This window comes from Halichoeres trimaculatus, unplaced genomic scaffold (assembly GCF_033239565.1).
Source record: "Halichoeres trimaculatus isolate MK-OKI-2021-1 unplaced genomic scaffold, fHalTri1.1 fHalTri1_scaffold_55, whole genome shotgun sequence".
Lineage (NCBI taxonomy): Eukaryota > Metazoa > Chordata > Actinopteri > Labriformes > Labridae > Halichoeres > Halichoeres trimaculatus.
The window spans coordinates 34,849-52,500 of NW_027437234.1; the positions used below are offsets into that span (position 1 = coordinate 34,849).

General features: G+C 53.3%; 1 protein-coding gene across 2 annotated transcripts in view; it reads left to right on the forward strand.

Moving 5' to 3' along the window:
• The first annotated feature begins 101 nt into the window (after positions 1-101).
• Positions 102-17,652, forward strand: part of zfc3h1 (zinc finger C3H1-type containing) — a 25,673-nt gene continuing 8,122 nt past the window's right edge. Inside the window, exons 1-28 of one of the 2 annotated variants that reach the window (XM_074665212.1) lie at positions 102-785; positions 1,961-2,365; positions 2,801-2,901; positions 3,008-3,091; positions 3,211-3,279; positions 3,473-3,956; positions 5,020-5,210; positions 5,425-5,548; positions 5,730-5,821; positions 5,940-6,131; positions 6,212-6,373; positions 6,595-6,732; positions 6,857-6,975; positions 7,240-7,380; positions 7,901-8,075; positions 8,943-9,071; positions 11,438-12,091; positions 12,201-12,310; positions 12,480-12,611; positions 12,701-12,822; positions 12,936-13,037; positions 13,424-13,552; positions 13,876-14,053; positions 15,555-15,741; positions 15,971-16,174; positions 16,384-16,621; positions 16,696-16,801; positions 17,549-17,652. The exon at positions 17,549-17,652 is cut by the window's right edge and continues 95 nt beyond it. In XM_074665212.1, coding sequence (XP_074521313.1) covers positions 260-785; positions 1,961-2,365; positions 2,801-2,901; positions 3,008-3,091; positions 3,211-3,279; positions 3,473-3,956; positions 5,020-5,210; positions 5,425-5,548; positions 5,730-5,821; positions 5,940-6,131; positions 6,212-6,373; positions 6,595-6,732; positions 6,857-6,975; positions 7,240-7,380; positions 7,901-8,075; positions 8,943-9,071; positions 11,438-12,091; positions 12,201-12,310; positions 12,480-12,611; positions 12,701-12,822; positions 12,936-13,037; positions 13,424-13,552; positions 13,876-14,053; positions 15,555-15,741; positions 15,971-16,174; positions 16,384-16,621; positions 16,696-16,801; positions 17,549-17,652 — 5,398 coding nt within the window. In that variant the 5' untranslated portion in view covers positions 102-259. The remainder of the gene's footprint in view (positions 786-1,960; positions 2,366-2,800; positions 2,902-3,007; positions 3,092-3,210; positions 3,280-3,472; positions 3,957-5,019; positions 5,211-5,424; positions 5,549-5,729; positions 5,822-5,939; positions 6,132-6,211; positions 6,374-6,594; positions 6,733-6,856; positions 6,976-7,239; positions 7,381-7,900; positions 8,076-8,942; positions 9,072-11,437; positions 12,092-12,200; positions 12,311-12,479; positions 12,612-12,700; positions 12,823-12,935; positions 13,038-13,423; positions 13,553-13,875; positions 14,054-15,554; positions 15,742-15,970; positions 16,175-16,383; positions 16,622-16,695; positions 16,802-17,548) is intronic. The other variant, XM_074665213.1, reaches the window with a different exon arrangement.

A 17,652-nucleotide genomic window follows, 5' to 3' on the forward strand; every position in this document is an offset into this window, starting at 1 on the left:
CTGTAAAACCTTTGTGTAGAACTGAAACCGTCTGATGTTGTCAAATAAAAATGTTACATAAAGCTTTTAAAAAAATGTTCGGTTGTATCGCGAGAGTTGATCGAGATTTGCAGCCACAGCTCGCAGCAGGCTAACCGTCGGAGCGGAGTGATATCATGAATTGTCAGAGATGTTTTCCGGTGTTTATGAACGGTAGCTGATATTTCTGATAAGTTTAGTATCCGCGGCGAGCTGTTAGCTCCTCTACACTCTATTAAACATGGATTCAAACACCAAGGGCAGCTCTCCCAGGGAGGAGGGCGAGCTGGAGGACGGAGAGATCTGCGACGATGAAGCAGAGGACAGTGTGCCGGTCCGGCGGGGGGAGGGGAGAAGGCCCCGCGGCGGGGCTCATCTACGGCCCCGGAAGCCTCACCAACACCCGCACAACATGCCGCCTCACCCTGGCATTCCGCCGCCAGACTTCCGCCTCCTCATGCCGTACAACCGGGGACCTTTCCCCTCCAACAACCGGCAACAGTGCGGGCCGAGCGGGCCCGACCGGCCTCCCTCTCCTCCCCCTCCGCTGCTCCCTCCGCCGGGACTCGGTCCTCACGGAGAGCCGAGCCAGAGGAGCAACTTCTGGGAGCGGAGCCACGGAGCCCTGGGTCGGTTCAGACACCGGGGCATGCCCAATGGAGGCCGGGGAAACTGGAACCGAGGGAGAGGAAATATCCGAGGTCCCCCCGGCCGGTACGGTCCCGGAGAGATTCACAGCAACCAGAGAGAGTCCCCCCAGAGAAAGCGTATCCTTAACGGCTAAATTAAATTAAAATGAGCCAGAAAACCCAGACACCAGGGGCTGGGATCAAAGAGGAGCTCAGCAGGGAGTGTCAGCCTCTTCATCTGAGTTGAAGCTGAATGAAACCAGAATTTATTTAAACCTGAAAGATCAGCTGTTACTGATGGAGACACGGAGGTCCATGTCCTCAGAGGACAGGCTTCACACTGGGACGGAGTGATTTCTGTTTATTAACCTGAATGTTACAGTTAGTGGTCTCCTGTCAGACCTGCTGCCCCCAGTCCAGCTTCCTGCTCAGATCCTCCATGATCCCCCATGATCCTCCAAGATCCTCAATGATCCTCCAAGATCCTCCAAGATCTGATCATGACTCATGTCACTCACATGTCACAGCCGCTGTGACTCAGAGAAATGAAACTCAGAGATCAGAGACATATTTCTGCTTCCTCCTCCTCCTGTCACTCAGAGTCACACAGTCCAGATGGTTGCACTCATCCATGGAGCTGTTTCTCTCCTACAGCAGGTCCCTCTGTCCTGCAGCAGGTCCCTGTGTCCTACAGCAGGTCCCTCTGTCCTACAGCAGGTCCCTCTGTCCTACAGCAGGTCCCTGTGTCCTGCAGCAGGTCCCTCTCTCCTCCAGCAGGTCCCTGTGTCCTACAGCAGGTCCCTCTGTCCTACAGCAGGTCCCTCTGTCCTACAGCAGGTCCCTCCGTCCTACAGCAGGTCCCTCTGTCCTACAGCAGGTCCCTCCGTCCTACAGCAGGTCCCTCCGTCCTACAGCAGGTCCCTCTGTCCTACAGCAGGTCCCTCTGTCCTACAGCAGGTCCCTCCGTCCTACAGCAGGTCCCTCTGTCCTACAGCAGGTCCCTCCGCCCAGGCTGAAAAGTGGTCATCTGTGTGTGTTACAGGTCTTGTTTTTGTCCCTTACAGGCCCTGGTAGTTGGATGAAACTCACAGGAGCTGCTCCTGTAATCTGTCTGGTTGTTTAACGCTGCCTCACACACAGTTGAGTCTGACTCCATACAACTCTGTGTGTGTGTGTGTGTGTGTGTGTGTGTGTGTGTGTGTGTGTGTGTGTGTGTGTGTGTGTGTGTGTGTGGGTGTGTGGGTGTGTGTGTGTGATAGCAGCATGCTGATGGTCTTGTGTTAGTTGTTCCTTCCTTACCCATGTGACCTCAGAGAAACCTGTGGGGAGGCCTCCTCTCAGGAAACCGGCTCATGGCGGGTCCAAGATGGAGTCCAGCATGGACGAGTCCTTTGAGGACCTGCTGTCCAAGTACAAACAGATCCAGCTGGAGCTCGAGTGCATCCGCAAAGAGGAGTCCATGGCTCTGGAGCCTGAAGCTGCTCGCGTCAAAGACCACGTATCAGACTCTAACACTGCCAGTATTACAGAGACCAAACCAGGACCAGAACCAGCAGGACCAGAGGAACCGTCTGAGCCGGACTTGGCTGAGAAGAAAGTGTTCCAGGCCTTCAACATCAGACCTCTCCGTCAGAAACTGCCCACGCCCTCAGACCTGGACGAGCTGAGGAAGAAGTGGGTGGAGCAACAGAAGGCAGGAGGCGGGGCCGAGAAGGAGGGTGAGTAGTGCTGGTCTCCAGGTGTCTCCAGGTGTCTCCAGGTGTCTCCAGGTGTCTCCAGGTGTCTCCAGGTGTCTCCAGGTGTTAGATCTGGATCAGATAAGTTTAGTCCAGGGGATCATCAAGGGGTTGGTCTGTTCTTAGCTCTCAGAGAGTTCAGGGGGACCAAGACCGAGACAGACCAAAACCCAGAGGGGGGAAGAGTCCGGCTTCAGTCCGGCTCAGATACCAGCTGAACTGCAGGGGTTTAGATCTGATGGGGTCCTGTGACCTCTTCAAGTCCTGGTCTGAGCCGTTACCTGTGTGTGTGTGTGTGTGTGTGTGTGTGTGTGTGTGTGTGTGTGTGTGTGTGTGTGTGTGTGTGTGTGTGTGTGTGTGTGTGTGTGTGTGTGTGTGTGTGTGTGTGTGTGTGTGTGTGTGTGTGTGTGTGTGCAGGTGGGGAAGAGGAGGGAGCAGAAAGAGATCTGGGAGCCAATCAGGAGTCTGAAGCCGTCTCTGACAAGTTGTCTGAGGACCCCGCCGTCTCCTCAGACCAGGTGAGTCCACAACACCCAGTTCACACAGGAACACACACACACACACACACACAATTTTAAGGTCTCATATCACTGATTGTGTGTGTGTGTGTGTGTCTTTGTTCAGTGTGTGTGTTGTGATAATGCCGTGGAAGAGAAGACGAGTTCATGTATTGGAGGAGTGTCTGAGGACTCCGTCTCTGCAGACCAGGTGAGTCCACATCAAGACCAGGACACTTCTTCTCACACACACACACACGTAAGGTTTGTCATGTGATGTCTGTTTGACTTTTTGTGTGTGTGTAACTGTGTGTGTGTGTGTGTGTGAAGGAGAAGAAGAGTCCGTGTGTCAGAGAATCTTCTGCCTCCAGCGAGGACTCCACCGTCTCCCCAGACAAGGTGAGTCCTCCTCATCCAGGTGTCACACAGGAACACACACGTGAGGCCACACCAGGTGTAACTGTGTGTGTGTGTGTGTGTGTGTGTGTGTGTGTGTGTGTGTGTGTGTGTGTGTGTGTGTGTGTGTGTGTGTGTGTGTGTGTGTGTGTGTGTGTGTGTGTGTGTGTGTGTGTGTGTGTGTGTGTGTGTGCAGCCACAGGCCCGGGTTGAGGAGGAGGAGCTGTCGGAGCTGCAGCTGCGCCTCCTGGCTCTGCAGTCGGCCAGTAAGAAGTGGCATCAGAAGGAGCAGCAGGTGATGAAGAGGAGCAAAGACCGCATCACCAAGGGGGCCCCGGACAAGAGCTCAGGACCAGGACAGATTGCCCCCAGCAGGCAGAGGATCACCACCAGGTCCACGTCCTCCTCCACTGCTGCCCCCCCTGCTCCAGAGCGGAGCAGGACCAGGTCCAAACCCTCTGCAGACAGAGACCGGGACAGAAGCAAGACCAGCGGGCCCAGAACTGTAGACAGGGACAGAGACAGATCCAAACCCAGCCCCAAACCCAGCCCCAAACCCAGTCCCAAACCTAGTCCTAAACCGAGTCCTAAACCCAGCCCTCAAGCTGGTCCCAGAGCTGCATCAGAGCGGGGGCGGTCTGCAGGGAAAGTCCATGCCGTGAAGAAAATGACCAGTCCAGGTGAGTGTGTGTGTGTGTGTGTGTGTGTGTGGTCAGTTTAATGTCTGGCATGATGATGATGATGATGATGATGATGATGATGATGATGATGATGATGATAGCTTTATTCATCGTCTAGAATAGTGGAATAGTTCTGATCCAGAGACTAGTTCACAGGTGTAAGGTGTGGGATGGGAGGGGGTGGAGCACCTGTGTGCATACCATCCAGGAGAGTAGAGCGTCGACCAAGGCCGACGTGGAGGAGCTGAAAGAGAGGTGAAGGATGTTTGGGTCAGGCTGACTGTCTGTGATTTATTCCTCTTCCCCAAAGTCCAACTGGTCGTCTCTGTGCCGATTCCCAATGACCTGATTCTGTGGCCCGTTACAGCCGAGCCCAGCTGACAACTCCTCCAAGGAGAAGTCCAGTAACCACAGCCCGCCTGAGATAAAGTTCGCATATTGCTTGAGTCTGGGTGTTGACAGAGAAGGGCAGCCAATTGCCAGAAGAGCTGCCTGCATCTTCTGAAGTTTGCAATAAATCATGAAACCAGCTCCAAACAGCAGACAGCCTGATCTCATCAAATCCAAACATGTAGAAATCTTCAACATCCTCCACGAAAAGGAGGGACAGGAGGGACAGGCAGACGGTCCTCCAGGTCTCCCAGGAGTCCATCGTGTACCCGGCTGCAAAGGTTCTGCCAGAGCAGGCGGGCTCTCCTTCGCCCAGTTTCCTCGTTCAGAAAATTTGATGAATTACGTTGAGAGACCAGCCGATCAATCCATGATTTAGGTTTTTGGAAAGGACACAAAGAGGGGCTCAGATAGTTCAGAGACAGACCAGGAGCCAGCAGGACAGACAGAGAGGAGGGAGCTACAGGAAGAACGTCTCCCTCCATCGAGAGCAGGAGATCAGCAAGATCAACTCCTCTGTGTGTGTGTGTGTGTGTGTGTGTGTGTGTGTCTGTGTGTGTGTCTGTGTGTGTCTGTGTGTGTGTGTGTGTGTGTGTGTGTGTGTGTGTGTCTGTGTGTGTGTGTGTGTGTGTGTGTGTGTCTGTGTGTGTGTGTGTGTGTGTGTGTGTGTCAGGCTCGGCGGCCAAGCAGGCGTTCAGGAAGCAGCAGGTGAGGACGTGGAAGCAGCAGAGGGAGCAGGAGGAGGAGGAGGAGCGACGGAAACGAGAGGAGGAGATCCGCCGCATCCGAGACCTGTCCAACCAGGACGAGCAGTACAACCGCTTCATGAAGCTGGTGGGGGGGCGGAGCAGGACCAGGAGCAAGGTGAGAGGCAGGACCAGGAGCAGGACCAGGAGCTGCCCCTGCAGATCCACCTCATTCAGTTCTTTGATTGTGTGTGTGTGTGTGTGTGTGTGTGTGTGTGTGTGTGTGTGTGTGTGTGTGTGTGTGTGTGTGTGTGTGTGTGTGTGTGTGTGTGTGTGTGTGTGTGTGTGTGTGTGTGTGTGTGTGTGTGTGTGTGTGTGTGTGTGTGTTTCAGTCCAGAGAGCGTGAGCACAGGAAGTCCTCGGGTAAACCAGGTCTGGACTCCTCAGGGAACCTCTACCAGTACGACAACTACGATGAGGTGGCCATGGACACGGACAGTGAGACCAGCTCCCCAGGTGAGAGCAGAGGGTGCTCACACACACACACACACACACATACACACACACACACACACACACACACACACACACACACACACACACACACACACACACACACACACACACAGAGGGGGGTTGTGGTCCTGTGGTCCTGGTCTTCTCTCACACCCAGCTCCATGTGGTCTCCCTGTTCCAGTCTCGTCTCCGTCTCACCAGCTGCTCCCTGACGATGAAGGAGGTTTCCCTCAGCTGTCTGTGTTTGGGAACGCTCCCCAGCACTTTGGAATGGTACGCCCCCTGCCCCACAGCCACTCAGCGCCTGACCCTTCACAATAAATGTCTGGACAGGAAGTGGAACAGACCATGTTGACCTGTGTGTGTGTGTGTGTGTGTGTGTGTGTCTCAGGACTTCTCCCGGCCCTTCCTCTCCCCCTTGTTGTCCAGCGCTCCCCCCCCTCCTCCTCCTCTCCCTCCTCCCCCTGACGAGCTGGAGCCTCCTCCCAAACCCCCGTTTGCTGATGAGGAGGAGGAGGAGGAGATGCTGCTGAGGGAGACGTGTCTGATGTCCATGGCCAACAAGAGGGTGCCCCTCCCCCAGGTCAGTCAGAGACCCCGGGCTGCAGTACCATGTGTGAGCAGAGGGGGAGCTGCTGTTAACACCTGTCTGTCCCCCAGCAGGAGAGGAGCTCCAGTGCTCCTGCCTCCCCCAGCACTCCTCCTCCTGCAGGAGTCACAGCGCCCCCCAGAGGAAACCTGAGCACGGTCAGCCTGAACACGGTGCCTCCGTCACGCTCCAACAAGTTCACCAGAGGACACGCCAGCAGCAGAGCGCCCCTGGTGGTGAGGGACACACACACACACACACACACACACACACACACACACACACACACACACTACACACTACACACTACACACACACACACTACACAACCTCTGAGAGAGATCAGCTGACAGGAGTGTGAGTTACAGTCTCACTGTGTGTGTGTGTGTGTGTGTGTGTGTGTGTGTGTGTGTGTGTGTGTGTGTGTGTGTGTGTGTGTGTGTGTGTGTGCCTGCAGCTGCCCCGTCATAAGTCTGTGGTGGTTTCTCTGGTGGACTCTGATGACAGTGACTCAGACCCGGACCCCGGCGCCTCCTCTCAGGCTGCGTTTGGAGGTCTGGAGTTTATGATCAAAGAGGCGCGGAGGACGGTGGAGGTGAGTCCGGCTTCCTGCCGCTTTGGATCCAGATCCAGAAGTTAGAATCAGGGGGAAGGTCCAGCCTGCCCCTGCAGCTCTCTTCTGATCCCTGATCTGGTTCTGATCCGGTTCTGGTTTTCAGGCAGCAAAGCCCAAAGCTGCTTCAGGATCGGAGAAGGAGAACAACCCGCTCAGGACCCCAGACGCCCTGCCCGACAGCAGGAAGGCCGAGTACCGTCTGCTCAGGGACCAGATCCACAGGTAGACAGGTCCACAGGGGGCCGGACCACATGCTCAGTACACACACACACACACACACACACACACGCACACACACACACACACACACACACACGCACACACACACGCACGCACACACACACGCACACACACACACACACACACACACACACACACACACACGCACACACACAGGAGGCAGGACCACATTCTCAGTACACAACTGTGTGTGTGTGTGTGTGTGTGTGTGTGTGTGTGTGTGTGTGTGTCCGTGTGTCCTCTCAGCAGGGAGAAGCAGAGGATGCTGAAGGACCTGGGTCCAGCTCCTGGACCTGGGCCTCCTGCGGCCCCTGAGCCTGGTTCTGACCTGAGGTCAGCTGCTGAGCTCAGACTGACGGAGGCGGAGCAGAGACTCAGCAAACACAGGTGAGCTCCACCTGCTCACACACCTGCCTCATGGCTCCGTCTCTGGCTCCTTTCTCCACTCAGGTCTTCATCCTTTAGTTTGACATTTCTCCTGGGGGGTCGATCAGTTCAGGTCAGCTTCAGCGCGTCACGGTCGGCTCTGACCTCATCACTCATCATCACCTGGCTGGGAAACGCTGAGCAGCTGGTAACTCTGGGAAACCAGGACAGGCTGTCAGGGCCTGGACCCCACAGGTGGAGACAGGTGGAGACCTCCTTCATCTGGGGTTATCTGGTTTCATTGGTGCTCAGGACTGGGAAGGTGGGGCTGGGAATGACGTCATCTCCCAGTTCAGTGTCCCAGTTTGAAAATCTGTCCATAACAGCAGAATCTCTGTGAATAAACACTGAATTAAAGCCATCAGCCATCAGTTAACCCCCCTGTGTGTGTGTGTGTGTGTGTGTGTGTGTGTGTGTGTGTGTGTGTGTGTGTGTGTGTGTGTGTGTGTGTGTGTGTGTGTGTGTGTGTGCACGCCCTCAGAGAGCTGCTGCAGAGGGACGAGGCCGTGCTCAAACACCTCCTCCAGCAGGAGCTGAAGAAGAGAGACTCCCTGAAGGCGGCTGAGGGGAAGGTGCTCAGGCTGAGGGAGCAGCTGCAGGCGTCCGAGAAGATCGTCAGCGCCAACAGGACCCTGCTGAAGAAGCTGCAGGAGCAGGTGGGAGGGGCCAACACAGTGTGGGAGGGCCAACACGGTGTGGGAGGGGCCAACACGGTGTGAGAGGGGCTATGCTTATCTGTGAGAGCTGTGGGTCTAACTCAGCATCAGGCTGAAGGAGAGCTGCTCACGCTCTGCGTCCGTCTGCACGTTCAGCCATTAAACAAAGGGACCGTTGATCCTAACGTTTCTTTGGGACGGCCCGTTCAGCTGCAGCGTTAGCTGAAAATAACCAGCCAGTTAACGCGTTAACCCATGAAAACAATGCAGGTGCAGATTATGTCACAGTTAAGGGGAACCTCCTGGAAAACCCATCAGACACACTCTGACTGAGCATGCTCACATCTCATTAACCAGTGACAAACGTGGAGAGCAGTGAGACTGAGAGATGATCAGGAAAAGGTTTTATCTGCAGAAACTCAGATTTAGTCACAAGAAAACACAAACAGCTGTTATCAGGGAGTCACGTAAACAAAGAGGAAGTTTGGTGATGTTGAACAGAGTGAATGTGTGTGTGAATGTGTGTGGAGTTTCTGAGCGTGCAGTAGAAAAGCTCAGTGATAAACTCAGTGATATGAAAGCTGCTCTGAGGAACAGGCTCTGCAGCAAAGCCCCAGCTCCTCCATGAATAACTCTTAAAGCAGTTTATGAACTCCAACAGTTCCCCACACACAGCTTAAAGGATCCAGACTGAACCAGCACAGGGACCAGATCACTTCATGTGGTTTCCAGCTGTAAACGCAGTGATCCTCCCCTAAAGTGACCTGTGTGAGGCTGTTCCTCCCCCTTCCTACCGCTCTGTCAGGAGTCAGTCTGGCCCTGGTGCAGGTCAGCTCACCTGTGTGTTTGTGTGTTGTCTTGTCTCAGGTGCAGCGGGTGGAGCACCGCGTGTCCCTAAAGAAAGGTGTAGCTGTGAGGCTGGAGCAGGAGCTGGCTCAGGCCCAGCAGGCTGCAGGCCGAGGATCCAAACGCAGAGCAGACCCCAACCTGAGCCTGGTGAGGAAAACACCTTTACCTGCTACTTCCTGCGCGTTTCTTCACCTGTTATCAGAGTGTGTGACCAACTCCTCAGTCTGTGTCAGAGGACAGGTTACAGACCATCATACCATGATCTGGGTCAGTGCTCCATTCTGAAGCTCTGCTTAATTAGCCTGACACTCTAAATCAATGCGCTGGCTCAAACGCTAGCTGGTAACCGTGGCAACAGAAACTCTGAACAAAAGTTAACAAACGTTCTCTCAGTTTATTTAATGATCAGGGCGAATGGTGGATAATATTTCTTGCAGTTAAACCATTTAGGAAACTATCTGTGGACTTTGATTCTTCCAAACACAATTTCCCATCATCCTCTGGGCCATAGACGCTGATTCATGTTTGGGCTGGGGGGGGCTCAAAATGTACATGACTGCCACTGTATTACTGCTGCTGAAATGTGTAAGTACAGTGTGTTATTTAACAGGATCAAAGTGCACAGACAGACACGCACAGACACTACAGCTGAGACCTGCATGAACACACACGCTAACACACACACTAACACACACACTAACACACACGCTAACACACACGCTAACACACACGCTAACACACACGCTAACACACACGCTAACACACACGCTAACACAGCCAAGCTCTCACACAAACTTCACTAACAACACCTAGTTTTTATTCTCCCTCCTGTGCTGTTTGATCAGTGTGAGCAGCTCTAGTGGACAGAGAGAAAACAGCTCAGGCTGTGAGAAGCCTAAAAACTGGCTCCCCAGAGACCAGACAGCTGAACAGTGCCCTGTGCTTCAACCATCAGGGAAAGAGCCGTCTGTGGCTCTGAGGGTTGGTGCTGTAAATCACAACATGCCAATCTGACATGTTTACATGATGAACCAGTTCTGCTCTTTCTGCTCACCGTGCAGCTTTGAGGAGACAGATTACATGACATAGTTAACTTAAAAGTTTCCTGCAAAAGTAACGACCACTGTATTTACATGATAGGTAAACTGTGGGTGCTTCACCCATGCTCTGGACGCACACAAGCCGTTAAAGGTGCACATGCACCTGAAATGATACTTTGTATCATATGACATCACGTTAAGCGGTCATCTCACCTCCATTACAGCCCAGCTGACCAGTTACCTTAGCAACGCGTCACAACAAGAGTGATAATGAATGAACATTAACGTAGTGTTAACTTTTGTTTCCAAGTGACCGTGGTAGAAACAGGATAATGCCCGATAGGTGTTTATTATCAGACATGAATAGACTTACAGAGGCAACTTCTCCACGTCATCCACACCCTGTCAGGCATTTCCCCTTACACATACAAACTAACACATACAAACTTACACATACAAACTTACACACACAAACTAACACACACAAACTTACACACACAAACTTACACACACAAACTTACACACACAAACTTACACATACAAACTTACACATACAAACTTACACATACAAACTTACACATACAAACCAATACCATCAGATTTCTGTGCCTGAAATGGAAAACCTCGAAAAGGATTTAGTCCATCTCTCTACGAGCAGCCAACGACTAACGCCCGAGAGCTAACAACTAACATCCGGCAGCTAACAGCTGACCCTAGCAACTAACAACTAACGTTGGACTGCTAACAACTAACATAGGGCAGCTAACGACTAATGTTAGCTGCTTACTACTAATGTTAGCTGCTAACGACTAACATTAGCTGCTTACTACTAATGTTAGCAGCTAATGACTAACATTGGGCAGCTAACTACTAATGTTAGCAGCTAACGACTAATGTTAATCTGCCAATGACTAACATTGGGCAGCTAACGACTAACGTTAGCTGCTTACTACTTATGTTAGCAGCTAACATTAGTCGTTAGCTGCTTACTGCTAATGTTAGCAGCTAACGACTAACGTTAGCTGCTTACTGCTAATGTTAGCAGCTAAGGACTAATGTTAGCAGCTAATGACTAGCGTTAGCAGCTAACAGACCTGTTTGTCCGCCAGCGTTGACTCGGATGTCGTCACTTGGTCCGGTAGCGGGTTGGTTAACCTCGGCTGTAAGCTGTGGGACCTTTGTTAAAGTTGTTTTTTTTTAACTGCTTTACGCTAAAAAATGAAGAATAAATCCTAACCTATGGCTAGCTTACACCTGCTATCAGACAGGTAAATACTGCGTACCTGTGGCGACAGCCTGGTAAGACAGAGACTCAAACCTCTGAAAACTGAGAACCTCAGAGACACGACTTGATGTGAGTGTGATGTGTAATGAACTGATGATCCATCCAACAGGAGTTACAGTGAACGACTTAATGGTTTGTTTTGTGTGTGTTCATGCAGCAGAAGCTAACTGTCTCTCCCTCTCTCTCAGCCCGGGAAGCTGCAGCGTGTGGACGGCGCCCCCCGTGGCTCGGAGCGACACTTTGCGGAGCTGATCGCTCAGAAGCAGCGCCTGCAGCAGCTGGAGTCAGAGTACGCTCTGAAGATCCAGAAACTGAAGGAGGCCCAGGCCCTGCACCACCGGGGAGTCCCAGCTGACCTCCTCCTTGAGCCTCCGCTGCGTGCCTCCACCCCCCCTGACACCAGGCCCCCACCACCAGCCTCCTCCACCTTCCCCGTGCCTCAGCCCTCCCTGCATGACCTCACCCAGGACAAACTGACCCTGGACAGCGAGGACCCCCCTGAGGCTGAGGACCAGGACTCAGAGTCTGCTCCTCCACCTGCAGCTCCACCTGCTGCTGCTGCTGCACGCCCCCGTAGACACTCCATCCGTCAGTCCAGCTGCTCGTTCACCAAACCCAACCTGGAGCAGCTCAGCTCCCCCACCCTGAAAGACAGCAGCACCTCCAAGACCACGAAGACCCCCAGCAGCCCCAGCAGCTCCGCCCCCACCATGGAGGTGTTTGAAGGTCTGGATCTGGAGGCTCTGAGGCTGAGGTACCAGCAGCAGGCCCGCCTCGGGGATCTGCTGAAGAGAGAGCTGCAGAGTATGAGAGGCCGTGTAGACGACCCCACACCTGGACAGGTATCAGACCCGTTTATTAAGAGTGAGGGAGGAGGAGGAGGAGGAGGAGGAGGAGGTGCAGACCTGCAGGTCTGTGCTCAGTGTGTCTGATGGTTCTGTCTCTGCTCAGGTGGTTTCAGTGGAAATGGAAACATCCACCAGCCAATCAGGAGGCAGCGAGCTGAAGCCGGTTCCTTTTGAGCCGTATCACAGCCCGCTGCTGGTCTTCAGGTCGTACAGGTACGAGCATCAGGTTAACGAGGTTACAGACTGTATGGTCTCTGCTGATTGGTTAACACAACCTCTGTGTGTGTGTGTGTGTGTGTGTGTGTGTGTGTGTGTGTGTGTGTGTGTGTGTGTGTGTGTGTGTGTGTGTGTGTGTGTGTGTGTGTGTGTGTGTGTGTGTCAGGTTCAGCCCGTACTACAGGACGAAGGAGAAGTTACCTCTGAGCTCTGTGACCTACAGCAACGCCATCGAACCCTCAAAGCGTTTCTGTCGCTTCGACCTCACAGGAAGCTGCAACGACGACCACTGCTCCTGGTCAGAGCGCGTCACCTCTCTGCTCATCGCTGGTCTCCAGAGTGTGTGAGCGTTAACCTCTGCGTGTGTGTGTGTGTGTGTTTCTGCAGGCAGCACATGAGGAACTGCGCGCTGACAGCTGACCAGCTGTTTCAGGACATCCTGTCGTACAACCTGCAGCTGATTGGCTGCTCTGAGAGCAGCTCGGACCAGGACGTCAGCGCAGCCACAGGTTCATCTGCTGCTCACACACAGATCAGCAGGGGGCGATGTGTTCAGGGGCTGTAACCTGCTCTGTGTGTGTGTGTGTGTGTGTGTGTGTGTGTGTGTGTGTGTGTGTCTCAGAGCGCTACATGAAGAAGCTGTTTGGACCAAACAAAGACAGGATGGGCGTGGATCAGAAGGCCGTCCTGCTCGTCAGCAAAGTGAACGAGAGCAAACGCCACGGTGAGTGAGCACCTCCTCCTCCTCCTCCTCCTCCTCTGAGGATCAGAGTGTAAACCTCAGTCCTCCTCCTCCTCCTCCTCCTCCTCCTCCTCCTCCTCCTCCTCCTCCTCCTCCTCTGAGGATCAGAGTGTAAACCTCAGTCCTCCTCCTCCTCCTCCTCCTCCTCCTCCTCCTCTGAGGATCAGAGTGTAAACCTCAGTCCTCCTCCTCCTCCTCCTCCTCCTCCTCTGAGGATCAGAGTGTAAACCTCAGTCCTCCTCCTCCTCCTCCTCCTCCTCCTCTGAGGATCAGAGTGTAAACCTCAGTCCTCCTCCTCCTCCTCCTCCTCCTCCTCCTCCTCCTCCTCTGAGGATCAGAGTGTAAACCTCAGTCCTCCTCCTCTGCAGTGCCTCCCTTCACCACCTGTAAGGACCTGAGGAGGTGGAGACCGAAGCCCTCGGCTCAGAGCAGCTTCGCCCCTGAGGACGACAGTGGGGAAGAGTCTGCAGGACAGGAAGCGCCTCCTGGAGGACACGGTAAGGACTCCGAGCTGTGAGGTGGGGTCAACAGTCTGATCCTGATCCTGCTGTTAGACCTGGTCCTGTTTTCACTCAGACTGTAGAGGGTCAGTGATTCATCAGGTCAGAGTCTTTGACCTCATCACAGACAGGATCCCTCACTGTTGATTGGCTGGTAGAGTTCTGGTCCCTGTAGGTCCTTCAGAGTCCATCATAGGATGGGTCAGACCCATGAAGATCTGAGCCCTGGTCTAAGTCTCTCTGGTCTCTCATCATCCTGTTCAGTGTTACAGTACGAGCAGTGTGTGTGTGTGTGTGTGTGTGTGTGTGTGTGTGTCCAGAGGACTGCTCCAGGACCAGCTTGTCTGCTCTGGATGTGTGTGTGACGTCAGAGGACAGGCGGTACTTCCTGAGTGAGACAGACGACATCTCCAACCTGGAGAGCAGCGTGCTGGAAAAACCCCGAGACACTCAGCTGTGGATCAAGCTGGCCTTCAGATACCTGAACCAGAGCGACACGTGAGAGAGACACACACACACACACACACACACACACACACACACACACACACACACACACACACACACACACACACACACACACACTGTGACAGGTCTGTGAACGCTCAGTCAACATGGACTGAACTGACTGAACTAACTGACTGAACACGCTGACTGAGCTCACTGACTGAACACGCTGACTGAACACGCTGACTGAGCTCACTGACTGAACACGCTGACTGAACACGCTGACTGAACTCACTGACTGAGCTCACTGACTGAACACGCTGACTGAACACGCTGACTGAGCTCACTGACTGAACACGCTGACTGAAAACAGTTACTGAACACGCTGACTGAACTCGCTGACTGAACACGCTGACTGAACACGCTGACTGAACACGCTGACTGAACACGCTGACTGAACACGCTGACTGAACACGCTGACTGAACACGCTGACTGAACACGCTGACTGAACACGCTGACTGAACACGCTGACTGAGCTCACTGACTGAACACGCTGACTGAACACGCTGACTGAGCTCACTGACTGAACACGCTGACTGAACACGCTGACTGAGCTCGCTGACTGAACACGCTGACTGAACACGCTGACTGAACACGCTGACTTAAAACAGTTACTGAACACGCTGACTGAACTCGCTGACTGAACACGCTGACTGAACACGCTGACTGAACTCACTGACTGAACACGCTGACTGAACACGCTGACTGAACTCACTGACTGAACACGCTGACTGAACACGCTGACTGAACACGCTGACTGAACTCACTGACTGAACATGCTGACTGAACACGCTGACTGAACACGCTGACTGAACACGCTGATTGAGCTCACTGACTGAACTCACTGACTGAACACGCTGACTGAACACACTGACTGAACACGCTGACTGAACTAACTGACTGAACACGCTGACTGAACTCGCTGACTGGACACGCTGACTGAACACGCTGACTGAACACGCTGACTGAACACAATGACTGAACACGCTGACTGAACTAACTGACTGAACACGCTGACTGAACTCGCTGACTGGACACGCTGACTGAACACGCTGACTGAAAACAGTTACTGAACATGCTGACTGAACACACTGACTGAACACGCTGACTGAACACGCTGACTGAACACACTGACTGAACACGCTGACTGAACACGCTGACTGAACACGCTGACTGAACACGCTGACTGAACACACTGACTGGACACGCTGACTGAACACGCTGACTGAACACACTGACTGAACACGCTGACTGAACACAGTTACTGAACACGCTGACTGAACACGCTGACTGAACACGCTGACTGAACACGCTGACTGAACACGCTGACTGAACACACTGACTGAACACGCTGACTGAACACGCTGACTGAACACACTGACTGAACACGCTGACTGAACACGCTGTCTGAACACGCTGACTGAACACGCTGTCTGAACACGCTGTCTGAACACGCTGACTGAACACGCACTGACCCTGTGTGACCTGCAGGTCTGCCGCTGAGTGTCTGGAGGCAGCTCTGAACACGTTGTCTCGAGCTCTGGAGAGTAACTGTGAGAACCCGGAGGTGTGGAGCCACTACCTGCTCCTGTTCTCCAGACGGGGGAGCAGGGAGGAGGTGCAGGAGATGTGTGAGATGGCGGTGGAGCACGCGCCTGATCACAGGGTGTGGTGGAACGTGAGTCACTCCTCCTGAAGTTACAGAGACTGTCCTTAATGCCTGCTCCATGCTGAGTCTGCATCCAGCAGCTCACTCACCTGACCCCTGTGTGTGTGTGTGTGTGTGTGTGTGTGTGTGTGTGTGTGTGTGTGTGTGTGTGTGTGTGTGTGTGTGTGTGTGTGTGTGTGTGTGTGTGTGTGTGTGTGTGTGTGTGTGTGTGTGTGTGTGTGTGTGTGTGTGTGCGCAGTATCTGACTCTGGAGTCATCCTTTGAGGGGAAGGACTACGTGTGTGAGCGTCTGCTGCAGTTCCTCCTCTCCTCCTCCTCCTCCTCCTCCTCCTCCTCCTCCTCCTCGGACAGACTCTCCTTCCAGCTGATGGAGGCTCTGCTCTACAGGGTGCAGCTCAACCTGTTCACCGGACGCATGGAGAGCGCTCTCGCCATCCTGCAGGTAACACAACCCCTGCGTTCTGTCCCTCCCTATCCCAGCTGTTATCATCTGCTAAGCTAAGCTAAGCTAAGCTAAGCTAAGCTAGCAGCTGGGGTGTAATCTGGATAATCCACTCATCAGACATTAAGGCTGATGATGATGATGGGTGGAGGAAGAGTGTTTGAAAACTCACTGAGCTGCTCTCCTACCTCCTCCTCCTGTCGAATCAGGGCGCTCTGAAATCAGCCAATGACAGGAGCATAGCGGATCACCTGACCTCCAGAGACCGGGCTCTGCTCTGGCTCTCTTACATCCACCTGACCGAGTTTGACCGCCTCCCGTCCAGTCTGTACGACCCGGCCGAGTCGGGTCCGTCTCGCCTGGTCAGCACCGAGTCCTTCCTGCTGCCCTGGAGGACGCCGCAGGACATCAGCACGCCACCGGACATCCTCATCGCTCTCTTCCAGAGTAAGAGCTGGGGCTTTTATTTTGAAGAGTTTCCTGTGCTGGTTTTATTTTGAAGTGTTTCCTCTTCCTCCCAGACGCCATCCTTCAGTGCAGCAATGAGTCAGTGTCTGACAGCCTGAGGGCGCTGTCCTGCCTTCCTCTGCACACCAACCTCATCTTCCTCCACACACTGCTCAGCAGGTCAGACGCTGCTAACGCTAACTCTGTGTGTGTGTCCCTGCTAACGCTAACTCTGCTAACGCTAACTCTGAGTGTGTGTCCCTGCTAACGCTAACTCTGTGTGTGTGTCCCAGCTAACGCTAACTCTGAGTGTGTCCCTGCTAACGCTAACTCTGTTTCTGTGTCCCTGCTAACGCTAACTCTGTGTGTGTGTTCCCTGCGAACGCTAACTCTGAGTGTGTCCCTGCTAACGCTAACTCTGAGTGTGTGTCCCTGCTAACACTAACTCTGAGTGTGTGTCCCTGCTAACGCTAACTCTGAGTGTGTGTCCCTGCTAACGCTAACTCTGAGTGTGTGTCCTTGTGTGTGTTTCTAGTGTGATGAGCGTGCACTGCAGAAAATGGAAATCTCACTGAGTGTTTTTGTTTTATTTTTTTTTAGTAGAAAAAGTTTTTTAGACTCAATCTGAGCTCATTCTCCTGACAGTCCAGAAAAATGTCTGATTTTAAGTTAAAGACAGAATGAGGTCTGAACGACTAGCTAGTTTAACGTCTTGATCTGACTGACTTCACTTTGGTTTCATTGTCAGACTCCTCTGAGCTTGTTTCAGTGATCCAGACTTCGTTTTGTCTTAAAAAACTTGAAACAAAACATTTTTCTGGACTGGTCAGGAGAACAAGGCTCGTATCGGGTCTAAAAAAACTTTTCAGGTTTGATGAGGGTGTGTCCATGTGTGTGTGTGTGTGTGTGTGTGTGTGTGTGTTTCAGGTTTGATGAGGGTGTGTCCCTGTGTGAGGCGGTCTTGGCGTCCTGTCCAGAGTCCTGCGCTCTCAGAGACTCTCTGGCGGAGCTGCACCTGAGGAGAGGGGACG